General features: G+C 46.9%; 1 protein-coding gene across 1 annotated transcript in view; it reads right to left on the bottom strand.

The window, feature by feature from the left end:
* URI1 (URI1 prefoldin like chaperone) overlaps positions 1 to 27033 on the bottom strand; it is a 995615-nt gene that overhangs the window by 419130 nt on the left and 549452 nt on the right. Inside the window, exon 7 of the mRNA XM_069607080.1 lies at positions 5099 to 5279. Within this exon, the coding sequence (XP_069463181.1) occupies positions 5099 to 5279 (181 nt within the window). The remainder of the gene's footprint in view (positions 1 to 5098; positions 5280 to 27033) is intronic.

Genomic DNA, 27033 nt, shown 5'->3' with positions numbered 1-27033 from the left:
CGCAGGATTCTTCACAGTACGCTGACCCTATTTACACCTCACCAGCACCTAGTTAAAGCTGATTATGTCATGCAGTGATGAAGATCTTGAATGTTAGCAGTAGGAAGGGTATGGCAAGTACTTAACGTCTACTGAATGCTTGAGAATGTTCTTGCCGATATACTGGGTCCTATCCCTATTTTGAATGATGGTGATATTTGCAGCCCTTCTTATTTTGCCATAGTTCCTTGCTGTAATGTAGGATTCATTGTGTAGGATTCACTGTTGGCAATTTGACTCAAGGTTAGACTGCTACAGTGGGGACACTGGCCTTGACTTTGGAAGATGTTTTGTCAAGAGCGCCTTTTTAATGTCAAGGTAGGTGTCCACCTCTGCAGCCTCTGTGCTGAAGGCCATGACGAGGACGAGTCTCTTAACAATTAAGTCCTCAATGACTAACACCTCAATGTCAAAAAGGGCCTAGTCATCGAGCAAGTCTCTGCAGTACTCTAGAAGTCCATAGAGAAGTCTGACCACAGGGTCCCTTGTGAATGTCTAGGGGACGCCCAGGGTGTGTGTCACATACAGATATAGTCAGCTTAGTGATTAGGGTGCTCCCAAGACTGTGATCCTTAACCAGCAGTCCCTTGATTTTTTTGGTCCTTAAGCATATTACACAGCACCTCCTGTGTGGGGGGTCAGAAATGCAAGACAGTCACAAAGGTATAACTTCCTCAAGGTTTGCCATTTATTAATGTAAAAGGGGTCAGATAAACGCCCATCTTTCCCTATCCTAATGTGGAGGTCCCTACCTAACAAACTAAAACTAAAGAAAGAATACCTAGTGTAGAAAAGGTTTCTGACCCTCACACTAATACAAACAAAAATATACAACAAATATTTGGCTGACTTGAGGTTCACAAATAAGGTTAAAGTTCAAATGTATAGCATTAGCAAGTACTCTTTGTGACCGTGGTTGGACTACCTTCCCCTGGATCAATTCAGGAGTATTCCTGCTAAAGTTCTGTTTCAACAAAGTTCTGTTCAAGTTTAACACAAAATGTAGTTGCCTCCACTGCCTCCTTCCACTTGGCAAAGTAAATGTCTCTTTCATAAACACTTGTTCAAAAATCAAGTTATCCTCCACAATATCCTTCTCGGTAAAGCAAGTATCTCTCCTTCAAAACACAAGTTCATAAACCAAGGCAATTGTTTTCCTCGGGATGCAAAACAATTATTAGCACATCACAGTTATTCTTCAATTGGAATACTTTTGTTAGGACAGCACAGCAACTATCTTTGATGACGCCCCAGTTTGTTAAAATGATAAGTTAATAACTTATTTCCACCACACCTCTTTGCCACAACCACAGTGCTTCAAAACATCATTTTCTCTCCTTCCGTACTCGCCTGCCAGGACTAACTACTACTGATCCCTTTCCTGGTGTAATCTCCTGCCAGGAAGATAAACTCCTACAACTTCGAGTAATTTAGGTGGCAATATTTGTTCCAGAGTTCTCCCCACCAGTATCCCTTTTGAGGAGAGCTAAATACTGGGTGCCTCTTCTTAAAGTCTCTTGCCAATGTGGGTTACAGGTTCCCCCAAACTGGTATCCTGAAAAAGGAGGATTGCGCCCTTGTTGCCGCCTTACAATTTCTGGCCCTTTTGCTGTGGGCAATGTGGGTTATAGTTTTCCCCAAATTGGTGTCCCATAAAAGGTGAATTACGCCCTTGCAGCCCCCTCTTTGCTTCTTCTTTACAACCTCTTGGTTGATGGCAATGTGGGTTACCGTTTTCACCAAGTTCGTGTTCCATAGAAGGTGAATTGTGCCCTTGCTGCCTCTGTATTTTATGTGTTCGGTTTTCAAATCTATAGGGTACGGCCCAATGTCCTGCTTGGAGCGCCCCGGGGTCACCTCTAGCATCAGGCCAACTCACCGGTCTTCTGTAGCGTCTCTGCTGCTTCTGCGGCAGACCACCTGCTTTCTGCTGCCTCTGCTGCCAGCTCCTACGTAACTGTAGTGGTCTGCACGGCTCTTCGTTGGAACTCTGACATCTCAGTTGGGTCTCCACTTCTACTTCATCAGAGCGGCTCCAGTCATGTTGGGAACTCGTCTCCCATGCGGCTGGGCTTCCCATCCCATAGCCAGCCATTCCTGCTGCGCTCTCTTTACTGCTGCACACCTTCTCTTCCTGCATCAGCCTCAGCCGTCACTGCTCCTGCTTTCACAGCAAACCCTGCATGCCGACCTGCTGCTGCCTTTACTACTCCTTCAGCGTCTCCTCTCAGCTGTAGCTTATTTTTGGATTTAAATGTCCCGCTCAGGTGCCTCACACTACAACAAATAGACTGCTCATTATATTCAATGTCACCTTGGATTCTCATGGACTATTGGTCCATCCTTCTTGTTCCAGTACCACAGGCATGATGGATCTTTAGGTCCATAATGTATTGCACAGCAGTTTAATCGAATTACTCAATTTTACAATAGGCTTTGGGGCAAACAGGGGAATCTTGAGTGAAAGAGGTCACCAATTTCCCACGGCATGAGTCTCGCCCCATATGATCGTCCCACATAATACTGTGTCCAGGATCAGGATGAGGTAGCGGCTACCTTCCCTGGCCACATGAGAAGGGGTCCATACCACGGTGTCAGTGACTATCTCACACCTGACACACAGCAAGATTCCATTCACTAAGAATCTGGCAAACAGTAAGAATACACATCATAATCCATCTACTTTCATTTTTTAACCACTATGACAAATCCTGAGATGTTGTCACTTCTCCCCAAGGGGGTGCCCCTGCCTTTGAGGCCAGGGTGGTGAGGCCGCTAGCCGAGAGTCCCCGTGGGGGTGGTACTCAGCAGGAGGATCTCATGGGAAGGGACCTCCCCTGTGGGGACAAGGGAAGACATCTCGGCAGAATACGGTATACCCACCCTCCACCCATGCCCTATGCCCCCCCAACAGTCCTTAGACCGCTCTTCCAACACAGACTCCCATAGAGAAAGTAGGCCCATGTACTTCTGTAACATCTTTGAGGTTAACCTAACCAAAAGTACTTGGACGAAGATCATCATTGAGAGCCTCAAGGGCTTGCCTGACCCAAGTACTGGGACGAGGTGTCCCATAGGAGGAATAAGGACTGACATGACAGCCACTTCTGCAGGTGTGGAGGTTGTGCCAGGGGGGAGCCTGCATAATAAAAGGGTAACCAAATGACTTGGTGTCTTCAGCTCACGACAAACCCAGAAGTTTCGAATCGCTTCCAGAGAAGAACCAGGCAGAGGGGAAACGCAGGCTAGCAGCCTTGGAAGTCCGGAGAATGCTGATCAAGAAGCAATCTCCTCGCCAGTCCTGATGAGCTGTGTGGTGTCGGGCTGTGAGAAGCAGACCGCAGACTAGAGCAGCCAGCAAGCCAAGGGAGAAGGAACGTTAATGCTGCCACAAGGACTCCCGATCCCAGGAAGAACCGAAGAGCTACCCAATCCCAACCACAGGTACAGGGAAGTTTGGGAGGCCCAATAGGGACGCGGGCAGACTGCAAAGTGGTCCCGCATCAGAGGAAAACTTCCTCGGCCAAGTGGCCCATTGAAAACCACAGACCACCAGTGATTGAGATACACAGGGGCTTGAACCCAAATCAAGGAGGGAGTTATCATCCTTGCATCAATACTAGGTGAGAGAGTAAGCCAAGCGAGCTGAACCAAAGAGTGAGAAAAACAGGGGTCGGGAAACCCACATCAAGGAGCGAGGCATGTTCCTTGTATCATTACTTGGCAAGAGTGTGAGCCAATAGAGCTGAACCGAAAAGCGAGAAAAACAAGCGAGTCTGGGATCCAAACCAGGAAGCAAGACATTTCTCAGTGTCATACTTGGCAGGAAAGTGAACCAAATAGACTCAAACAGAGACAAGCCAGGGTCAGGAACCCTTCGAACATTTGAGGACTATGTATTTGAAGCTAGATAAGCCTGAGAGAAGGCCTGGGGGAAGGGAAACATTCCCCCTGGTGTTGTCAACTGTGAAATAAGCCTGAGAGAAGAAGTCCAGGTGAAGGGGACTTCCTCCTGGTTGTGTGCAACTGTCAAGATACCAGGAGAAGGGAGTCATTCTGCTGGTAACCAAGACCAGGCAAAGGGAGTCATTACCCCTGGTTGTGTTGAACCGTTAGTAAACAGGATGGGTATCTGCCAAGGAGAACTGTTTTGAACTTGTGTGTTGACCTGAGGAAGGGAGCCATTCCTCAAGGAAGAAGCCACTACTTGGGAACAAACCTCTACTCTCAGTCCAGAAGAAGGGAGTCATTCTTCTGGACCAAGAAGACCTACTTTATCTCTAGTTTAGTATTAAGCGTAAGGGACAGAAGTAGGCTTTTTGACACAGGATGGTAGACTATTGATTTACACAGACATTCTGACAGAGTCATTAGTCTTTTAGTTAAGGTAGGGAAACCCCTCAGAGTTGGATAAAGTTAGGTTTTCTCTATATTTTCTTAAACAAAGGTTTAACGCAACCACTATGTCGCCTGGGTCTCAGTTTCCACCTTCTGCACCCTTACACCATACTTTAGAATCTATGAAAAAAAGACTCATGTGGACTGAAAGGGCAAGGGGAAGATACTAAACTGTGTTAAAGACTTGGCATGAATTCTGGTAGGAAGTGCAGTGTAATAACTGGTCTCACCCTTACATGGGATGCTTGTTTTTATTACTCTTGGCTCCAATACCGAAATAGATGCTGCTATTTTGATGGTCCTGGGCCACAATATGTCAGTGTAGCCCAACTGAAGCTCTTCCCAAGTGTCGTTAAACTTTGCAGGTAAATAAAAGATGTCTTTACCTGAAAACACACTGGAGCAATTTATTTAGAGTGATTCATTTTACATTTCCTAAATATTTCAATCTATAGTCCCAAACTACCAATACGTCTTGAAAAGTTAGTCACACCATAGTTCAGGAAAAGGCACCAATGGTAATGCAGTAATGGGCACATCAGTACTTGCAAGCTGTACTGAACTTGACAAACCCAACATTAATATCTCGTAATTTGATTTGAGGTGGTTCACAAACGAAATTCACAGTATTACAGGCACAATTGTAGATTTAAAATATCACCTTTCCAATTCATTCTGCAATTCTTCATGCCTCTCGAGTTCTTCCAATCTGGCCCATAAATCCTCAGCAGGATACACTCTGCCCTTAGATTTGGCATCTCCTTCACCATCCTCAAGAGTTGCTTCAAATGTATCGGTAGCCTTTGGTTTCGAATGAGGTTTATGAGCAGTTCTGTGTAATCCTATATAAATATAAAAGAACATATACTGTATAAAATAGAAAAGCATAATTTTTGTCAAAAAGAATTGCAGAGACATATTTCAGTGAAAATATAATTAATTCTGCCTTACTAATTAAACAATCAGGACGAATCTTTGAACGCAGGCAAAGCGAAATCCACTGGATCGATTTGCGCAAGATAAGTAACAAGTTGGGCATAACGTGGTGTTTGTGTTGCTTTTTTGGGGTTTAGTGTAAATCTGTGCACTTGTTTTTCAAAATGTCAAGGAAGAGGATGTCCAGGGCCCTAAAACTAATGTCTCCCATTATGCATTACAGCAACCAAGGCTTTTCAGAAATAAACATTTGCCATCATTTTTACTCATCAACGCAGGCTGTTTGTGATATTTTTTGTGGTAAATTAATGCAGAAAAAGAAGGGGCTGATCCTAAAAAAAAACTCTTGAAAATCATTGTACAAAAATGTTTAATTCCATGCAAAGGACAACCAACGTTGTTACGCATGAGCTGTTGAGTCCGCTGTTTGCAATTTTAAGAATTGCAAAATGGAGTTTAAAAGGGAAATCGACTTTACTCTTCATTTGAGAAGACATCTAAATGCTGCCCACAAATGATCTTTCCAAGGGACTTCGGTGGAATCTGCATGTTTTTATCTCATACAGGTTAGGTATTACACGGCACGATTACCATTTCCATACTTCAGACAAAACATATTTGAATTTACTTTTTCCAGAATTCTATTGCTAATAACTTGCGAATAACTGGATGCAATTGGATGAAACTTCCCTAACACAAAATCTGGCATGAGCCACCCAAACTGAAAGTGCTGTTAAAACATAATTGAACTGTTCAAAAGTTATTAAGCAAAGAATAAAAAGTCGTTTTAGGCCTATTCCCATTCATTTTCCTGTATATAGTGCAACAATTAAATATGTGCACCACAAAAAAACTCTGGACACATTAGCGCCAACTAAGAAAAAGGTTGGGCACAATGCGTTGCAGGCATTTTATTTTTGGTTTTCTGTATGACATATGACTACTATTTGAAGTTAGGAATGGGGTGATTTCACATCAGGGTAGTGGTACCAAGGGGCAAAGAGGACCAAACACTTAGGTGACCACTTTGGGGGAGACTGGAGAGCTGGTTTAGACTATTTCGTCTTGCTGCGGGAAACATAGAAAGATGCAGTCAGAAAAAAAAATGTGTGTCACTGGAAAGAGGAGGGGAAATTGGATAATAGGAGAGATATACACGGAAGGAGAATCTAAAAAGTAGCAGGGGTGTAAATGGAGAGGGCAGTGAGGATGGGGAAGGCTCATTTTCAAGGATTTTCTCATTACTGCAGTAAAAGACAAATGGTACATTACCAAGGGAACGATTACTGCAGCAATATAAGGCTATGCAATGGTGATCACAATTGAAGGACTACTGTAGAAATGAAAGAAGGCCTTTGGTCACTAACAATGGACCATGACCAGCACCCCAAGGTCTTTTACCCTAACTGGTGAAATGTGGGCAGTGGCTATGGACGAAGGACTTTGCCACTGGCTCTGACTGAAATCAATATCCAACGGATCTCAGCCATTTATCCTTTTTGTTACAATATAGGCAATGGCCATGCCTGAAGACAATAATCAAGAGGATATGGTCATATAGTGAGGAGGATATGGGCAGTGGTCGAAGAGCACGAAAAGAAGTAGTGGAACTATATTCCCTGTTGGCCTGCCCCTGCTCCCTACAATACCCATTGCCACGCCCCCTCCCACGCACAATCCAATCCCCAAACACACCTGATATTTATTATTTTTTTTATTGATTCAGCTGAATTTAATCAACTTTTCAACATTTTTATACAAAAAATAACATAAAAAACAAATTCAATCATTAACACATAAAAAAAAGGAATCAAAGTTATAAAACCAAGTATGTCAAATCATACAGCGATTATCTAACAGATCAAATAAAATATGTCCTAAAATAATTCTTTGGTTTATGAATTCATTACAATTCAGTGCAATAAGTTATCCTAGCATACCATACAAGCAGGAAAACAAAGCAAAATCACACTTCCAACTTCAAGGCATAAAGAAACTCACTGGTGGCAATATAAATAGTAGCCTTAGAGTTACACAGTATATTTAACCATCGCGTCTCGTCATTCATAGATCCAAAACATGGACAAAGTTTAGAGAAATGCTTCTTGCGGGGCTCGAATAAGGCAGGACAAAGTGAAATTAAATGTTCAAGAGTTTCACTACAGGAGCAATTTTGGCAAAAACAACAAAAGTTCAGAACCCATGGTATAATTCTTCTGGTTGCCAAAATGCAACGAGTAGGCCACACGTTAAATCGTAGGCGTAAAAACAGTTTTAGCGATGGGGCTTTCATCAGATAAGGCTCCATGTGACCAATTTTCTCATCTCAAAATGGCTGTGAGGCAAAGTATGTCAGACACCGCTTTCGAGACTCAATCCAATCAGTCAGATACATTTTTTTACTTTGTCCGGATTGGACACCAACATTTCAATCGTGGCATCTGCCTGCACCTGAATCTGATATATGCTCTCAAACCAATTTCGTACAAATGCGTGTTGATTAACAAACAAGTTGATAAAACCTTCAACATAACATCCAACTTGGTAGAGATCAAACATTTCCTAAAGAGGGCACATGGACTCCAGTGGTGGAGAGCGTGAAGCGAAACATGGCCTAGTTCATATCGTAGCGATGGGCCAGGGACACAAGGTGGAAGATTTAATGTCTTCTGCCAGAATTTTACTTCCAGTTGATGTAGACAATTAACTGGTAGGGGCGCTCTAGTTTACAGCCCATATAGCAGACATGGAACAGCTTTTTGATTCCAGTACATTAAAGCAGGTTTTACCGAAAATGTGCTTTTACTTATATTGGAGAACTCTTGTCTGCGATATGGCTGTATCAAATTTTCACTCCACACTCTCCAATTGTCCCCTTGCCTTGACTGAGCCTTCAAAAGGTCATAACTAGATATAAATAACTGAGAATGACTTCCAACTTAATGCTATTAATCTATCAGGGCATCTCTCTTTCCAGACTTCCAAATAATGTTTCAACAAAAAGTTCATGTAGGCCCCCATCCCCCTCTGTTGGGCTCAGACCGCTTCAAAACAGTTCACGTGGGTCCCCCCTCTGTCGGGCTCAGATCTCTCACAACAAAGATCACATAGGTCCCCATCTGTGGTGCTCAGACCTTTTTAGAACAAAGTTAAACAAGACTTGCAAGGGGGCTCCCTGCCCCAAGCTTATTGCACTTCGGGTCTCCCTCAGTCAGGCTCAGACTGCTTTCGGATGTCGAAGACTTTTGAATGTACGTGGCTTTCTTTACAGACCCCTGCAGGACCACTTTGACTAAAAGTTCAAGGTTCAGCTTTCACTCTCCCCTTCTCTAGGAGTAAATTTTGCGCATGTCAGTACAAGACGCTGCCATTTGGCCACTCCTCAGCCCCATTGACATTTACTAAGCTCATGAAACCTGTAGCAGCCGCGACCAGAGGAAAGGGCATTCAAATGATAACTTACCTAGATGACATCCTAGCTCTGCCAGCAGAGAAGGGGATGCTGCTGGAGCAGACCTGATGGTTGAGTCACCTGCTAGAGTATCTAGGGTTCCTCATCAATCATGAGAAGTCAGAATCAATCCCCAAGAAAAGAATAGTATTTATGGGCTTCATAGTAGACACCAGAAAAGCAATGCTTGAACTGCCAGCGCAGAAGATCAGACACCAAGGAGGAGATCAGAGCGTGTCTCAAGAAATTATAAGTTACTCACTGTAGTGACTAACATACTCTTAGTCCTTAGTCCCCTTTCGTCCATACTGCATGGGCGTCCCTTCCAAGGGACAGGAGACAGAACCTTTTTCACCAGAAAAAGCCTTCCCCTTTAAATGTAGAGGCGCGCAACGGTGCGGCACAGGGAGCATGCGCTGCCCTGACTCCGCTCTCCGGCCCCACACCTCAGTCCCCATTGACGGATCGACAATAGATTTAACTTTGCCTTATAACACAAGTATTATTAGGGGGGAGGTTGGTGGGACGTAAGGAGGAAAGGGGACTAAGAGTACATTAGTCACGACGGTGATTAACTTATAATTACTCTTACGTCCCATCCCCTTTCCTCCATAATGCATGGGCGATTACAACTGAATGTAGCCCCAGGTTGGAGAGGAAACCCTCCTTAAGCAAATAGGTTCCTGAGAACCGCCTTTCCGAAAGCCGCATCAGATGTAGAGCCGGCATCCAAACAGTAATGCTTGCAGAAAGCCAAGGGAGTGGCCCAAGCGGCCACCCTGCTTATGACTTGCCAAGGAACATTAGCGCTGGAATGCGATGGCCGTTGCTTTGGCCCTGACCACATGGGCGTGTATGTTGGCCGGAAGTGGCTTGTGCTGGCCCTCGTACGCTTCCTTGATGGCCGAGACCATCCAGCGAGATATGGAGGCCTGATAGCCTGGTCTTGAGCCCCCGAAAGTGACAAACCGGGCATCCGATTAGAAGACGCCCTTGGTCCTGTCCAAGTAAAGTTTCAGGGCATGCCTGACATCCAGGTAGTGCAGCACCCTCTGTGCTTCATCCTTGGGATTGGGAAAGAACGTAGGAAGGACTATTTCCTTGTTCAAGTGAAAAGCAGACGGCACTTTGGGCAGAAACTACTTTGTCCCTGTGAAAGGTAGTATATGGTTCCGAGGCAACCAGCGCCTGTATTTCGCGGACTCTATGCACCAAGGCCGACTAGCAAGGCCGTCTTGAAGGTGACCAGCTTGATGTCCGCAGACGCCATTGGCTCAAACGGTTTGTGTGCCAGAGCGCCCAAGACTATGTTGAGGTCCCACACAGGGTGCGGCCTCCTGACGGGCAGGTAGAGCCTTGCGAGGCCCGTTAAATGTTTCTTGACTATAGGATTGGAGGAGGAGAAGAAGATCCCCTCCTCCGGGTTCCTGTAAGCCCCTATGCTGCAAGGTATGTACGGCAGGTGTCCAACTGCACACCAGAGTGGGCGAGGAGTGCCAAGGAGAGCACGTCGTCAAAAGAACATGCCAAAAGGTTGATTTCCTTGGAGTCTGCCCAGCGGCAGAACCTGGTCCATTTACTTTTATACTGGGCCCTGGTAGCCTTGCTCCTTGCTCCCTGAATGATTTCCAGATTAGCCTGTGAGAGAGTGAGGTGCTGCAGCGTTACCTGCTCAGGTACCACGTTGTAGAGGGCTAGCTTCTGTGGGGTGGGGTGGATGAAGAAGATATGCGGTGCCCAGTCGGGAGGTGAATCAGAGGCATCTCTGAGAGGCTGAGCAGCTCCGAAAACCATGGCCTGGCCGGCCACCATGGAGCTATTAGAATGATGTTGAGTTGACGAGACTCCTTGTTCTTGCAAATCACTCTGTGAATCAGCAGAGTGGGCAGGAAGGCGTAAGCCCTCATGCCGTTACACTGAAGCTGAAATGCATCGCCAGGGAGCCGGGGCCCTGTTCCTGCCAGGAGGTGAACTGAGGGCACTTCTTGTTGTGCCAGGTGGCAAAGAGATCCACCTGGGGATGACCCCACCTGTTGAAGATCTCCTGAATGACGAGGTCGTTTAGCTGCCACTCGTAATTGTCCGCTCCCAACCTGCTGAGCCTGTCTGCCACCAGGTTGGCTTCCCCTGGGAGGTGGACTGCCGTGCGGTACATGTCGTTTTCCAGGGTCCACTCCCACATGCTGATTGCCAGTCTGCACAGATAAGGGGCTCTGGTGCCTCCCTGCTTGTTGACGTAGTACATGCTGGTCGAGTTGTCTGTCTGGATGAGGACAACTTTGCCCCTGAGAAATGGTAGGAATGCTCTGAGCGCTAGCCAGATGGTGTTCAGCTCTAACCAATTGATGTGGTATTCCTGCTCCTGTCGAGTCCAGGTGCCGTGGATCGAAAGATCGTCCATGGTGGCTCCCCAGCCATCGGGCAAGTAGTCTATGGTGATGGTGGCCTGCGGGGAGGGCGGCCGAAAGGACTTGCCCGTCAGTAGGTTGCAGTCCCTGGACCACCAGGTTAGTTCTGGGTGGAGAGATGGAGGAACGTTGATCATCTCAGATTGGGAGCCCGCTCCTGGTTCCATGAGGCCGCAAAGTGCAGCTGTATCCTCCTCATCCTCAATCGTGTGTGTGGAACGGCTAAAAGGACTGCTGCCAAGAGACCCAGGAGATGCGGACCATGCGGAGGTCGCCTCTCTGCCGAGGAAGTGGGCGTTGGCCCTCTTGATGGCCGAGATCTTGTCCTCCGATGGCAATACCTTCTCGGAGCACGTGTCCTAGATGAGGCCGAAGAATGTCAAAATCTGCGTGGGGCGCAGCTGCAACTTCTTGAGATTCAGTGAGAAGCCCAGATCGTGCAGTGTGTTCATAAGGGCATAGGACGAGTGGTGAACCGCTTACGGAGATGTAGCCATGATGAGCCAGTCATCGAGGTATGGGTAGATGTGGAAGTCCCGCGCTCTCAGGAGGGCACCCACCGTATTCATTAGCCTGGTAAAGACCCCGGGGGCCGAGTTGAGGCCAACAGGAAGGTCCTTTTATTGAAAATGGTAGCCCATGATCTTGAACCGTAGGAAAGAACGATGGAGCTGCCAAATCAGGATGTGTAGGTATGCGTCCTTCAGATCAAGGGAACACATCCAGTCTCCCTTGCACAATGTCTCTGCTATAAAAGCTGGCGTAACCATCTTGAATTTTTGTAGGGGTAAGGAAAGGTTGAGGGTGGAAAGGTCCAGCACAACTTTCAGGCCCGCCTGGTTCTTCTTCTTCTGAATGGTGAAAATCCTGGAGTAAAAGCCCAAGCCTCGCTGTGAGGCTGGGACTTCCTCCACTGCCTGGCTCTCTATGAGCGACCGGATCTCCGCCAAAAGAGATGCTGTCCCAACCTGTGGGAGTGGAAGGGAGGAGGGAGGAGAGACTGGGAAATGGAGGCGGTACCCCGTGGATACTGCGGAGAGGATCCAGGGGTCTGCGAAATTCTGGCACCAGAAATGTGCATGGAGAGCAAGCCTGCCCCCCAATGGAGACACGTGGACCCGAAGGGGCGCATCATGCCTTCTTTCCCTCGGAGGCTGTCGCGGAGGAGGGGGACTGGAAAAAGCCCTTACCCCCCCACCCCTTTTTGTTGTTTGCGCCGGTTCTGAGACAGCGAGCTGTCCGGCTGCCTGGATCTCCGTTCCTGGAAGCCACGGAACCCTCCATACATACGCCCCTGTCAAAGCGCTGCTGTGACTGGGTGTACGACTTGGGCGTGGTCTTTGTCAAGATGGATAAAGACTTGGCCATTTGTGAGCTGTTTTTATTCTTGTCCAGCTCTTCGTCTGTGGTGGAGCAGAAGAGGTCCCCTCCACCCCCTCTTGAACGGTAGATCTAATATGCGTTCCTGGATGTCCGGGTTGAATTTCGTTGCCCGGAGCCACGCTGTCCTTCTCATGTCCATAGCCATACAGATGGCACGGCCAGAGGGGTCAATATGGGCCACGGTGGATTCCATGAGGTCCTGCGCCACCAGCTTGGCCTCAGCAAGCTTCTCCTTAAAACGTGATTGGCTCTGCATAGGGAGTTCACGGGAGGAAGTCTGAGATTTCCCGCCGTAACCTTTGGTTAGCGGCTGCCAGCATGGCATCAGCGTTGGCCTGACGAAGATGCTAGGACGCATTGGAATAAAGTTTCTTGCCGTACGCCTCCAAGATCTTCTACTCCTTGCCTAGCAGTGCCGCAGAGGCTGAGAACGACTGATGCTTGGAGTACAGTTATGCCACAGCGATCACCGAGGAGTGTGGCTGAGGATGGGCCGACAGCAAGTGTGTATCCCCCCCTAAATCTGCCTGTACTTGGCTTCCAGGCGTCGATTGACCGGCTGGACTGAGTAGGGCTTGAGCCATCCTTCTTGGCCAGGGAGACTACATCGGTTTGCAGTGGAATCCCCGTTTTGGCAGAGGGGCATTGCGTGAGGACTTCTGCCAGAACCCCCTCTGCCGGCTGCTCAACCTTGGGTTGGGGTAGGCCCAAGTACTCCGCCGGCCCTGCAAGACATTAGTGGAAGGGCCTAGCTGAGGATGCTGTGTCCGGATCCTCCTCCTCATCCGTATCCTGTGGATCAGGAGGATCCTGTGGGGGTGGAGGAGTAGCTGCAGCTGGAGGCTGGGGTACAGTGACCGCAGCCGGAGGCTGAGGAGTCGCCTGAGGAATCGGCTGGGGGACCAGAGGCAGCAGCTGCGCCAGAGCCGGGGTTGCCGGTGGAGGCGCTTGTGGTGCAGCTAGCATCGTAGGGAGGACCTCCCTCATGGCGTCCTTGAGGATAACCCACATCCGAGGTGACTTCATGAGCCCCAGGAACCTCTCCAAGAACCCCTCCTCACTGGCTGGAGAGGTGGTAGGGGGTACTGACGGGGTAGCCGGGAGCTGCTGGAGCGCTGCGTACCCTGCCCGTATGGACGCAGTGGGAAGCTGCCCCATGCATAAGAAGGATAGGTTGTAGGCCACGTACCCGTTTGCGGCAAGTCCCACCTTGACACTCGTTCTTTGCCGAACTCCATGGAATGGCGTCAGACGGGTGCCTCTTTCTGGTGCGGTGGCCATCTTGTCGAGCTGCCTGCCACGTATTGCTCGGCTCGCTGGGCCCAGCCTTCTCCAAGACTCTTGCGTGTGGATCACAAGGCCTACTCTGCTCCTCGGGCCTAGATCCGGTAGGTGCGACACCCTCGACCCCGGGGTCGGTAGGGCTGCGGTTAGCCGCCCCCTCTGCATTACTGCCGGTACTAGTGCATAGCCCCTCGGCCATATTGCTGGAACAAGGGCGGAGCACCTCAGATGATTCGGTACAAGAACCTGCTGGTTCCTCAACACTGCCACCGGGAGGATCCAAGGATCCCTCGGCCCGAAGGCCGGTAGCAGCAGCAGGCTCGGTGACCATGCTGGTACAAGGACCTGAACGGTCCCTCCCACGCGGGAGAGTCCTTGGGAAGGATTCTCCTTTGCGGGGTGCAATGGAAAATAGCGGCCCTACCATGGGCCTGGCTCAGTGTTTAACGAAGTTCTAGAGGTCCTCTGGAGGCGACTTCTGGAAGAGCTCCCTCCACCTGGCTAGTCTGTTCTTCAGTGATTTCAATGACAGCGAGCCACACGCTGTACGACCTTGCCAACCGTGGTCTGGGCCAAGCCAGCGTAGGCAGAGGGCGTGGGGGTCTGAAGTTGGGAAGAGCCTGTTGCAGGATGGACACCTGCTGAACCCTGTGGAAGTCGACATGCGCTGGGAGGAGCGTGAAGCCCGAGGACAGAGTACCTGAATGATAAAAAGACAAAAAAAGAAGACAAAGCGAAGAAGTATCCGCGTGTGAAATTACATGGCCGAAGCCAAACTCAGGAGCGCTGGTGAATTCGGCCCGTTCCCGTCAAAGTGGAAAAGGGGACTGAGCTGTGGCGCCGGAGGGCGCAGTCAGGGCAGCGCATGCTCCATGAGCCCCCCCGCGCGCCTTTAAATTTAAAGGGGAAGAAGGTTTTTTCTGGTGACAAAGGTTCTGTCTCCCGTCCCTTGGAAGGGACGCCCATGCAGTATGGAGGAAAGGGTATGGGACGTAAGAGTAAGAGACATCACTGTGGAGACTGGGCGTCCTTCATCCAAGCAATATTTCTGGGACCCTTACATTACATGGCCCTTCAGAGGTTAAAGATAAGAGCCCTTCAACAGAGCTTAGGTTATCACCAGCTACTTCCCCTGCATCAGGAGAGCAGAACTGAACTGCAATGGTGGCTCCAGAACATGGAAGCCTGGACCGGGCAAGCGATTTTTGGGGACGTTCCAGATCTAGTTATAGAATCATACACTGGCAGATCTGGCGGCGGTGGGGGGGCAGGTGCGGTTCTTCCATAACAGGAGGAAATTGGAGTCCAGAAGAGTTGAGTCTTCAAATCAACTGTATAGAAATCTTAGCAGGGTCGTCCGCGATCGGGCCATTCGCAAGTGAGAAAGAACTGCAGCAACCTCCTCAAAATGGACAATATATCTGCTGTATACATAAATCACCTACGGGGTATGAGGTCCAGAATGCTGGTAGAACTGGAGAAGGACTTCTGAGATTTCTGCCAAAAAGAAATTGTCAGTCACAGCGGAGTATCGCCCAGGAGATCAGAATGTGGCAGTAGATTGGAACTTTTGCTCCAGAGGGAGGTTTTTAGGAAAATTGGGATGCTTTGGGTCCTGCTAGACATCAATTTGTTTGGTCTCCAAGCTAAATACACAGCATCCCAGGTTCTTCAGCTGGAGGTTAGATCCCCACGCACTGGGTGCAGATGCGTTTCTACATCACTGGGAGGGGGTGGGGGAGCGAGACACTATGCATTTCCCCCCGTTTACGATGATAGCAGTGGTAATTGTGGCCGCCGCCTGGAAGTCGCAAGCATGGTTTCCAGTTCTGGTGGAACTATCCTCGGATATCCCGTGGACTCTTCCTCAGAATCGGGATGGGACACGACAGGTCAGTGCCATCCTCTGAGGATGACGGGCTCTCTCCCGTTGATCAATTGCAGGGTATTCAGGAGTAAGTGAAGCATGCTAGGCATTTCAGGACAAGCTGCACAGATCATCAAGGAGTCATGGGCTCCCTCTCCACTCAGGAGCTATAACGCAGCGTGTCGTAAGTGGGAGCTGTGGAGCCACCAGTGCAATTTTCAGCCCGTTTCTGCCCCTGTAGTGCAAGTTCTAAACTATTTAGCAGCTTTGGCAGAAGAGGGAAGAGCCTTATGAACTATGGTAGTGCATAAATCAGCTGGTTACGAGAAGGTAGACAAGAAGCCTATAGGAGAACACCCAGCAGTGCTGCAGCTCCTAATAAGGGTGAAATTTCCAGTGCCACTGACAACGAAGTATGCTTATCTGTGGAACGTCAACACTGTTCTGGAATTCATCGTTAACGGGCCGCTCAACGATAATTTGTCTATATTACAACTATCGGGCAAACTAGCTATGCTGCTGTGCCTGGTTTCTTGCAGAAGAGTCTGACATCAAGGCTCTGGAGGTAGACCGGAAATTGTTTCATCCGTAAGGGGTAGCATTTAACGTAGTAAAAAGGACAAAGACTAATCCCAAGGTCATTTCTTATCCATACTTACTAAAGCAACCTAAGCTGTGGATTGCTTTTTGCACTAAGGAGTATGAGCACAGGTAAGAAGAGTTCAGGCCAGCGAGAGAAACCCTTCAAAGTGATAACTTCTACAACTATAGCCAGATAGGTAAGGGAAGTGATGGCACAGGCAGGAGTGGATCTGTTCACGTTTGGTGCTCATTCAGTGAAGAGGCAATGGCCTCCAAAGCATTTATGGCTGGACCCGGCATGCAGGATATCTTGCAAGCAGCCGATTGGTCGAATGGCTCCTCATTATTTATTGTAAGCGAGTAGAGTCAGTAGGGGCAACAGTAGTTCATAGCTTTGAACAAGCATAATGCTTGCCCCCGGTCTTCAGTTACTTACCTTTAACTAGTATTCTCCAGCATGGGTCTGGCATGGAATCACCTGCTCATGAATATTCCCTGTCAGGCTGGCAATCCTCGGTAAAAGAAAAAAACTGTTTCACTTTCACTTTAGAAGAACAAGTTACTTACCACTGGTAACTTTCTTTCGATTGGATGTTCCTCCCACGTATTCCTCATCTTTTCCAATTATCTTCCAGCTTCAACAAAAAAAAAATCTCGACAGAGGGCTGTGTGCGGTAGCACCGATGACTCAATGTCTCTCGAAGATCTCTGTCCAATGGGAGACGTCATCCGCAGTATATGTAGCGCGCGCAGCACCCGTTGGCTTCAGTTCTTATTTCTCCATGTTTAGAGTAATTTCTTGCCTCCTTAGCATTTTAGAATACTCAGAGAGCGCAGAGTGTACAAGACTATTTTTGCAGAAACTAAGGTCTTACTTTGAGAATAACCTTATCCTTATGAAGACCGTATATAGAGATATACAAGACAGTGCAAGCAATTTGCTCACCCTGCCGGCAGATGCGATTGCGACTAGCAAAACAGTTTTTAGTGTCAATAGTCTTAATGGACATGATTGCATGGGTTCAAAAGGAATGCGTGTTAAGAATTTTAATACTAGATTTAAATCCCAAATAGTGACCTGAAAGGGAGTAGGAGGAAACACATTAGTGAGTCCTTTAAAAAATGGACCGCTGATTGTCAGATTGTTGGTGTGGGCTGCTCACCCAGTGAGTGAGGCGTCTGCCACTGCTGTCATCTCCGGCCATGGTTGCTAAAAAGGTTCTCCCTTCAGAATGTTGTCCTGGCGGGCCCACCAATGAAGGTCCTGTGCGACACTGCTCGGAACCGGAAGGAGGTCCGACATCCTGCCTGAGAATTGGGACCATTGAGTCCTGAGAGCCCATTGGAGAGCTCTTTCTCAGGAGAGCCTCTGGAACCAGTAAAATGCAGGATCCCATGAGGCCGAGAAACCTCGAAAAATTGAAGGCCGGAAGACACTGGGCACTCTCAAATTTGGTGACCATCTCCAGAATTTGATTAGCCCTCACCTTGGGTGGTGAGGCTTTTCCCAAGGAGGTACCCAGGACTGCTGCGATAAATTAAAGTCTTTGAGATCGTATCATGTTTATCTTCTTGTAATTGAGGGAGAAAGGCAGTTTGTGGAGAAAGTGGCAAGTCACGCGAAGATGTTCCAGGGTCTGTTCGGGATATTGAGACCTTATCAGCCAATCGTCCAGGTAGGGGTAGACGTGAATTCCCCCCTCTCGTGAGATTCCCCTTTCACCACCGCCATCAGCTTGGTGAAAACCCTTGGGCACTTTTGAGGTCTGTAGCGTTCTCAGACTCATCAGCCTTGCTTCCAGTCTTGAGCCGTCAAAAGGCATATTGAGTAATCTAGATTGCACGTCGGTGCAAATCCAGACTTCCTCAGCCATGCAAATCTGCGTAGCACAGTGCTAGTCGCCATGGATCTGCGAATACTATCTGCAGTATGCATACCTGAATGGAGGCACTCACACATTGCCTCCTTAACATCCTTGATATCCAGGAAGCCGTCCGTCTCTTCCCCTTCAGGGATGTGGTCAGCCGCCATTGCTGTGCAATTCCACAGGATGCACGAAAACGTAGATAAGGCACAAGTGGCATTTGCAGATTTCAAGGCCATGCTACAGGCAGTAAATACTTTCCACGGCCAAGCGTCTACCCGTTTATCATCCTTGTGCATAGGAATGGTAGGGTAAGCTGCTACGGTACTACCTTCACAGACCCGCTTTCCATCAATGTAGTCTTCATTGACTTTGTCGACGATGTGATTGTCGAGGCTCTCATCGATGGGGCTGTCATCGAATCGGTTGATTTGGAAGGCTGAGAGGTTTTAGTTTTGATTGACAGGGACTTCTCCCTCATCAGTTTGTCCGTCGATAAACAGAGTTTGGACGGGGTAAAGGATTTACTCTTAGAAGAGGCCCCCTTCGTCGGCAGGCTCACTGTGGAGACTGAAGGTGATGGCGATCGCACTCTGCCCGACCTGGGACCTGCATCAGCGGCAAACCCAGCTGAGTAGAGCTTGGCCTTCTCTTGGATCCTTGCGTGCGGGGCATCCTCAAAGGATCTCAATTTCCTCCCGGCCGTTCCTGGGTGAGGCTTGACTCTGCTCCAAGGCTGATTCTGAAGGCCTTGCTCGATTTGAGCCACGCTGAGAGCCTGCTGTAGACCACAGCACACCTCGCATCCCTCCTCATCGTGGTCCGGATGCAGGAAATAAGCATTTAAGATGCTGATCTTCCATGAATATGTTCCTTAATCCACACTTTGTGCAAAGTTTGAAGAGGCTCCTGCTTTCCTCCTCCTCGGACAAGATGGAAAGGTGCAAAATAGGCCCAATGCCGGGCCTTCTAGAAACTTCGATGGACAATCCGACGGTGGATGAAGATCTTCGCCGGCAGCAGATCCCTGTTGTCGGTACTGTTCTTTGTCCAAAACGATTAAACAACATTTTTCAAATAACTACATTTCTATAGAAAATTTTAAAAAAAGTGCAAAAAGAATTCTGCGAGCTAGTGCGAAGACTCCCAACACTGAAGCGTGCAGTAAAATTCTAAAGATAGCCACGAGGGGTAGGGCTTAGGGAAAGGGCTGTCATTGGATGGGGCATTATGACCCAGAGGACCGTGATTGGTTTAGAGGAGAAATACAGTTTTAAGATGAAACCGTTTTTTCTTTTACTGAGGATTCCCAGCCTGACGACAGGAATATGCATGAGCATGTGAATCCATGCCAGACCCCATGCTGGAGGATGAAGATTACGTAAGCTTGACTCTATTAAAGAGACATAGGCAAGAGCAGAAGAATGATTGATGGAGTTAGTCTTCTGGACAAGAGAGCGGAACCTGAATTGGATTTGGTTCATGGATGATGGCTACGAGTGTAGTTTTGGTTGGCCATAGTCTCGGTTGCCTCAGACACAGTTCACTTGGTTGGGACCGATCAGAGCAGTTCAGAAGAGGAGGTCACCTATACAGAAAGTGATATGATAGGTGTACATAGAAGGAAGTGGTTGGTTGGACTACAGGACAAGCACAGGACACAGGGAGTTGTAGTCCATCGTTAAAGAACAAAAAAAGAAAATGGTTACATTTTATTAAAGTTTTCAGAAGTGTTGAAACTGCTGGAGAGGGAGAGTAAAGAATTTTGAAGCATAATGCCTACCTCCGTGATTTTAAAATAATCAAGACTCCATGTGCTGTATATTTGGATAATCTTCATTGTCACTTGGCATGAGGGCATTGAAGTTGGTACTTGTTTTTCAAGGGTAGCTTTTATTTCAGTCTCAAAATTGTTATGTTCCTTAGCATGTATAATTGATAGTGAAATAATTCCATACAAGCTTGTGTGCAATTTCCTTCTCATCATCTTCATTATTGAATGACTGGAAAAATCCGTTCTTTAAGTCTGTAGGTAACCATCTAACTTGAATATATAATCTCCCCCATACTTGTATACTTCTTTTTGGAATGTCTTTTTAGAATATAAAATGTTTTGTCTTTATGTTTGTTTCACAGAACTTGCACGGATTCCTAAACAGGAGTTCTTCTGGGAGCTTTTACATTCACCTCCACTTATTTTCCAAGCATAATGTTATTATATCCTTTTTCATGCAGGCACTGTATTTTAACAATAGCATATATTTAAATGTTTTGATGTGTGCATAACTGAACTTAGGAGCTCAAATCACTTTGTCTGAGGCAGGCTGTCCATTGAAAGCTGCCAAAATTCATAATTCCTCATTTGGGGTAAAGCAGCATTAAGCACAGTTCTTAATTCTGGGCTGCTGGTAACTAGTGTCCACCGCCCTTCTCCCAGTGGCTCTGAAGTATGTTTTAATAAAAACATTGACTGTGGTGGGGAGAGTGGAATCTTTAGTGTATCTGGGGTTTCTGCTTTCCTCTAAACCTTCTACAAGTAAACCCCAAAACTGGTTAAAGAGTTGCGCTCTGGCTCTTGCCAATGAATTGTCCAGGAATCACTTGAGATATTGTAGATTTTCCCTCCTTCCATGTATTACGAATGAAGAAGGGAAAATTGTCCCCAAGATCTTATATGGAATGGATGTGTATACTCTAGTTATCTTGAAATATCTGTCAAATCTTGAGGGACTTATTTGGAGGAGGATATTACATCTCTCCAACGCCATTCCTAGATGTGCTAAAAGATACAAGTAGGGTATTGTGCCCCTTAAGGGGAGAGCCCAATAGAAAGTCTTGTCACTTAGGTCACTTTTAAGTAAGATCATGTCTCCACTGGAAGGTTCACTGTTTATTGACCGTAAGTTGATCCTGGAGGGTAAGGGAAGCACCCGGTTGACAGAGATATTTAAAATCTGTTGTGACATCTTAGCAGTGATGGTAAATTCTCTGAGGGACTTGGTGGACAATCCATGTAAAGTTAAGAAACTTTTATTTCTTTGTGATTGGAACCACAGAGAAAATGCATGTGTACATGTCTAAGCTATTTACAGCATGATCATAAGAATCTGGGTATCTTAGGCCCTTACATAGCAATTTATCCTGCCAAGTCTATTAAGAATGTTTTCTTGCGTTTTCGATGAAACCTGATCCTGACTAATCAAATCATGGTAAGATACAGCATGTTAAGGATGGCTCAGGCAGTCTGTTGTTTCTGCAAGGTTGAGAACAAACTGTTATCTCAAGTATCTGATGCTGTTTTGCCCTGCTGTGTGAGGCTTGAGAGAAAATCATTTAAAAGAAATATCAGAATTATTTGAGTTGGAGGATGACGAATTAATTTGGTCGATTTGCTTTGCAGGCCATACTGCCTCAACTGTTCCTGCAGTGACTAATTTGGATGTTTTTTAGTAAGGCATTGTATGATATATATGAAATTGTGAATTGTGTTTTGAATGAAATTTAGATGTATTTTTTCTATAGGTGATTGTGCATTGATGTAATTTTTTGTAAGGTTTTAGTGTTTCTTATCTTGCATCTTTTTCTGTCAATTTTTTTTCAGCATTTTTCTATTTACATTTGCTAAAGGTTACGTTTTCTTAGACATATAACAATTAAAAAAAGAAACGTTAACAAGTTTCTGTTACTGAGATAAAAAAAAAGTCTCCTTGCATCAAATGCAAGTTATTCCCAACAGACAGTAATAGTTGTTCATTGGAGTATTAGGGTGTGTATATTAATCCAAATATTTTCATGATATTTTATAAGACAGAAAAACATCTTATTTTCTGCTTCAATGTAGCACATCTTCAGGAATTGCACTAATAAATCTGGGTATTTGTCCCTACATGGAATTCATTTTTTTGAAAGAAAAGGGTATCTCCTAACCAGTGACGAAGATCAGTACACTAGTTGTTGAGGCAGCTTGCAGTGGTACCCAAATATATGTTTCCGCTCAGTGTGGAGTGGTTAAGCCTGGATGGCTACTGGAGGCTCCAGAGGAACCCGAAATAAAATATTTTGTACTAGCCAGTGGTTTTATAAAGGATTTTATGATTTGCCCATTTTTAGTCAATGGTTTTACATTTAGATTTGTTTTACTCACGTTTGATCTCCGTGGTGCCTTTCATTCAGTATTTTTCACAAAAAAGAGAGGTCTTACTGCATATAGATTAGGAACTGGAGTCAATAATTCAGAAAAAAAGGGACTGCCTTACAATGTATCTGACAAAACATGAGGCTAACCTCCACATGCACACTATATATGAAGAAAATAAAAGTATTAGAAGTACATTACAAATCATTTTTAATGACAAAAGAATCAAATTCACATAATAAAGATACTAAGAATAAATGTATGTATGCAATGTAAATAAATGCATGGAATAAAGGAAAATCAAATATTTCATAGCATTCATGGCATTCAGCCCACATACATAATCTTCACATTCACACAAAAGGGGGAGAAGAAAGATGTTAAATCCATGTAAGGAAACATTTGTAGCCAAAACAAGAGTCATGCAGGATGGGTAAACGCAACCCCTCCTTTTTGTTAGAAACATATTTATAGAAGGAAAAACATATTAAACAATATATATGTTTCCATGTAATGTGCCCACAAAATGTATTCAGCACCATCTTCCTCAGGGTCCAATATGCATTTTCTCATCGGGTTATCAACAATGATTCAAAAAATTGCCAGTGTCTACATTTCCATTATTGAAAAATATTAAGAGATAATATTAGACATTTCAGATAACAAAGAGCTCCAAGTCTTCATCTGTGCACTGTCTACTGTATTACATATAGGCAGAACACAATGTGTTTAAGATGTTACACTACATGCGCATGTGGTAAAGCAAGGAACTGTTCCTGAAAAATTATCTATGCCAGATCCAACATTTTATCTACTTCATGAGGGGCTTCCCACAACATATCATTAAAAGCTTCTATAGTCCTTATCTAGAGTCAGCTTTGCCTGTCAGGACTTTGAAACACATAGTTGTCTGAAAGCAGCAGGGATTAGAAATCCACACCTCTGGAAATTGGCATCCTCTTGTTTATTCAGTATGACATTTTATTTTGCATTATACTTGATATGTTGTGCGTAATTAATTATTGTGTATTCACGAAAGGATCAGGAAAACTAAAAAGTGCCAATAAATTCTAACCCAATTTAAAATATCAAAAGCTTATTTTTTTAAATAAAGCAACATTCTAAACTGACTACATTTGTTTTAAAAACGCTACAAATTCATAAAGTGACTAATATTTTAAATTTCTTATATTAATAACAGGAAACAATAATTTAAGGTTGACATTCAATAATAAAAAGAACCACCTTACAATAACAGACATTGTACCTCATGTTAAGTTTGCCGGTCCGGAAATAAGGGTGGCAGTAAGTTCACTGGCACCCTCATTTCCACACCGGCAAACTACGGGTTTGCCTCCCGGAGCCGCTGTGCCCGACAGGTCTGACCCCGTCGGGCGCAGTGGTCACTGTGAGCAAAGCTGTCACAGAAGCACCGGCACCGTTAACACCGTGTCCCCATGGAATGGGGATTAACAAATGTACCGGCGCCCGACTTCCCGGCCGCCAGACTCTTAATGAGCCGGTGGCACCAGGGAGTCAGGCGCCAAGTAAATTTGTATGGGTCCGTCACTAACCCGCTGGTAGCACCAGCGGGGTTACCGCCCGGTCCGTAATGAGGACCATTGTGTACAGGAGTCACAGAAAGACAGTACAACCAACAAGCAGACCATTTTCCCTTTGTCTACTATATATTTGGATTCATGATGAAAAAAATTGGTGGATTCCCTTTGAGTAGCCTTTCTTTTTGGTTGCATTTTATGGGAAATATGCAGAAATGGATTAGAATTACAGAAGCAATCAGTTGTAGGTGGGGAAACCATGTAGCGTTTTATGGGTGCTGGCGTTCCAGTGGATTCCACAGGTTTAGAAAAAGTTACTCAGTGCATTAACTTCTAAACTATTAGGTAGCTTCCCTTCCTCCATACTTCTGGGTACTGCTTGTATGTGAACGGCGACGGCCCATTGCACAGCAAATGCTCTTACATTTGAGAGCCAACGTGCGCAGTGGGGCCTCCTCTCTCACACACACACACACACCCACCCACCCACTCCACCCTCTGGCAATGTCCGCCCGTTCCTCACAAGGCAAGCCGACTAATATTTGATTATGGCGATGGATGGTGGGCATATGCATGATAGGAGCTGGGAGTAAATAATAGCTACAGTGACAAACCTTTTCGTATCTCTACATCCCATCCCCTTTTCTCTATACTTATGACAGAATACCAAGCATAACTCCCTCTGGGTAGAGAAAGGAAGATCTTAACACATTCTGGAGTACAGCGTACCCAAACCCATCAACTGGTTTAGAGCTAGTGTGCATACAGTATTGTTTGAAAACGTTGGAGGGAAAAGCCTATATGGCTGACTTGCTGATTACCTCACATGCAATAGGTATTTGAAAGGCCACAAACATAGCCCTGCTCTCTAACTCCTGTAGTGTGAAATCAATTCGGAAGGGAATTGCCCTGGGTCCTGTAAGACTCGCAAGTATGAGTACTTTCAACAAGTGAAGGTCCTGGAGTTTTACCAGGTTACTCACTGTAGTGACCACCTTACTCCTAGTCCATAGTCCCCTTTCCTCCATACTTATGGGACATCTCTCCGTCCTGTGGGACGGGACCGGAGCACTTTTGTAAAAAGCATCCACATTTTTTTCAAAAATGTGTCCCTCCTCTCTTTCCTGTGTGGGGCCCGGCACACGGCCGTAACCCCGCCCACCTTGGCTCCGCCCCGCGCATCGCCCATCAGTCCTTTTCTATCGCAGGGTCCAAGACCCATTAGCAATAACAGAGAAACCTTATTAGAGGGGACGTCGGGCGGGCATATGGAGGAAAGGGGAGCTCTTCTGACATCCAGGCAGTGTAGAACCCTTTCCGCCGCCGAGGCAGAGTTCGGAAAAAAGACCGGAAGGGAAATCGACTGATTCAGATGGAATTCGGTCACTACCTTTGGTAGGAAAGCTGGGTTCGTCCGAAGGACTACCTTGTCCTTGTGAAAGACCAAGAAAGGATGCTCCACCGACAATGCCTGGAGCTCACTCACTCTCCTCACTGACGTAACGGCGACCAGAAAGGACACTTTCCAGGACACGTACTTGAGGTCAACCGTAGCCATTGGCTCAAAAGTTTTATGGCACAGCGCCGTTAGGAATACATTTAGGTCCCAAGGCGGGTGCAGACTACGAACCGGAGGGTAGAGGCGTGTCAAACCAGCAAAATGTCTCTTCACCACCAGGTTAGTTAACGAATAAGAACACCGGTCTGTAGAGAGGTAGGCGGAAATCGCCGAGAGATAAGTCCTGCACGACACTACATGAACCCTTGACTCTGCTAGGAAGGAGACAAAGGACAGCACCGTGTCAATCGCTGCCACCCTCCGGTCCAATTCTTTCTCCAAACACCAATGACAGAACCTGAGCCATTTACTCTTGTATTGGGATCTGGTCGAGGGTTTCCTGGCTGCCTGGATAATGCACATGTTATCCTCAGACAAACCCAAAGGCTCTAGAGCCGTGAACTCAGGCACCATACCGCCAAGTTGAGCGATTGTGGGGAGGGGTGCCACATCTGCTGTTCCCCTTGGTGAAGAAGATCGGGAGTTACTGGTAACCTGATCGGCGGACACACCGACAGGTGTTGAAGTTCTGAGAACCAAAAATTGGCCGGCCACCACGGGGCCATGAGCAGAAGGGAACAGTTCACAGAGTTCTTCAGCTTCCCAATTGCTCGATGAACTAGAGGCAGAGGCGGGAAGGCGTAAGCTCTCATGTTGTGCCATGGAATCTCCAGAGCATCCCCCAGAGAGGAGGCTCTCAGCCCCCCTCTGGAGGCATACCGAGGAAGCTTCTTGTTTACCACCGTATCGAAGAGGTCCACCTCCGGTGTGCCCCAACGCAAGAAAATCCATGAGAGGATCTCCGCCTTCAACTCCCACTCGTAGCTGACCACTGTACGCCGGCTGAGGGCATCCGCTGTGACATTCAGCTGGCCCGGGATGTGCACCGCAAGCAGCCAGACGCCATGAAGCACAGCCCACTCCTATATCTGGATGGACAGATCAACCAAAGGTGCCCACCCCGCAGGCCACAAAAAATTGTGCGGAAGGGGTATCCAAGCATTCCGGTCATAAACTGACCGATAAGGATGCGCATAAGGCCGAGAAACCAGCCCTACACCTGAGGCCGATGGCGCAGCTGTAGGGGTAGCGTTCAAAATGGCCACCGCGGTCGTGGCGGGAACGGGCGCCATTTTGTCATCACCTGAGGGGAACTGCGGCATGTGAGGAAGTGAGGCAGGGGTCCCAGTCGATGGATCAGGGGTCTTAACTTGAGCCTTAACATAGGGAACCTCGGCAGACCCGGTACTATGAGGCCTGGAATGTTTCTGCGACATACCAACCGCCAAATTAGCCTTCTCAGGAAGGACCTCGGCGCTGCCGGTAAAAGAAGAATTTCCCTTCTTTGCCCCCTCAAAAGATCTGGTGTCGCCGCAAGAGCAGGAACGGTGAGAAACCACCTTCACCGATAAGGCCTTGCCAGACCCTCAGAAATGTTGGCAGCTTTAGCATCTGTACGAGGGACCTCGGACCAGGTCCGGTAACAGCCTTACTCGCGCGAGCCTCGAACATCCGTTCGGTAGCACCAAGCCCCACTAAGGCCTCGGGGCGCAACCCGGCATAAGAGC

Source organism: Ambystoma mexicanum, chromosome 1p (genome assembly GCF_040938575.1).
Source record: "Ambystoma mexicanum isolate Mex_15411 chromosome 1p, UKY_AmexF1_1, whole genome shotgun sequence".
NCBI lineage: Eukaryota > Metazoa > Chordata > Amphibia > Caudata > Ambystomatidae > Ambystoma > Ambystoma mexicanum.
This window is presented reverse-complemented; position numbering and strand designations above follow the sequence as displayed.